Source organism: Penaeus monodon, chromosome 29, assembly GCF_015228065.2.
Source record: "Penaeus monodon isolate SGIC_2016 chromosome 29, NSTDA_Pmon_1, whole genome shotgun sequence".
NCBI lineage: Eukaryota > Metazoa > Arthropoda > Malacostraca > Decapoda > Penaeidae > Penaeus > Penaeus monodon.
In genome coordinates this window covers 20,852,458-20,852,989 of record NC_051414.1, presented here as the reverse complement: position 1 = coordinate 20,852,989, position 532 = coordinate 20,852,458, and the positions used below count along the sequence as shown (strand labels likewise).

Below are 532 nucleotides of genomic sequence, written 5' to 3'. Positions count from 1 at the left end.
GTGACAGCACTGAAGTTTAAGGAAAATGGTGGCCAAAGCACTTGCGATTCTGCTACCTTGGGAAATAAGAAACATGCTGTATTGACCCTCATCCTTCGACCTACCATTTGACTTCATGGTCATCTGTTGCAAACAGCACTCTGAGAAAATGACACTCAATCTACCTGGTGTAGAAAAAAGGTTAAGTTCAAATATACAACAATCTGGGGAGGCTAAATAATATGGACTAATGTTTATACACTACTTTTTACACGGTGACCCAAGTTTGTTTTCTTGTATTACACCTCTCTCCATCCTGTACAAAAAAAAAATATTTTCTATTAATGCATACATACCTACATTTACTAGACACTTATCTATTCATTCCTATTATGCTACATCTTTCATGAGATGTAGCAACCCACTAATATCCAGCTTGCAAACTATTTCTGGGTTACAAACCTTACTTTGAAAGATCCTGGTATATACAAGGAGACAACATACTTGCCTTACACCCTTTAATTCTCCATACTCTCAACAACATACATTATTA

The 532-nt window shown here is 36.3% G+C and overlaps 1 protein-coding gene across 1 annotated transcript in view; it reads right to left on the bottom strand.

Annotated features, from left to right (window-relative positions):
* The window catches only part of LOC119591651, a 4,181-nt gene extending 3,717 nt beyond the window's left edge, over positions 1-464 (bottom strand). Inside the window, 1 exon segment of the mRNA XM_037940405.1 lies at positions 105-464. Coding sequence (XP_037796333.1) covers positions 105-123 — 19 coding nt within the window. The 5' untranslated portion in view covers positions 124-464.
* Positions 465-532: the final 68 nt, after the last annotated feature.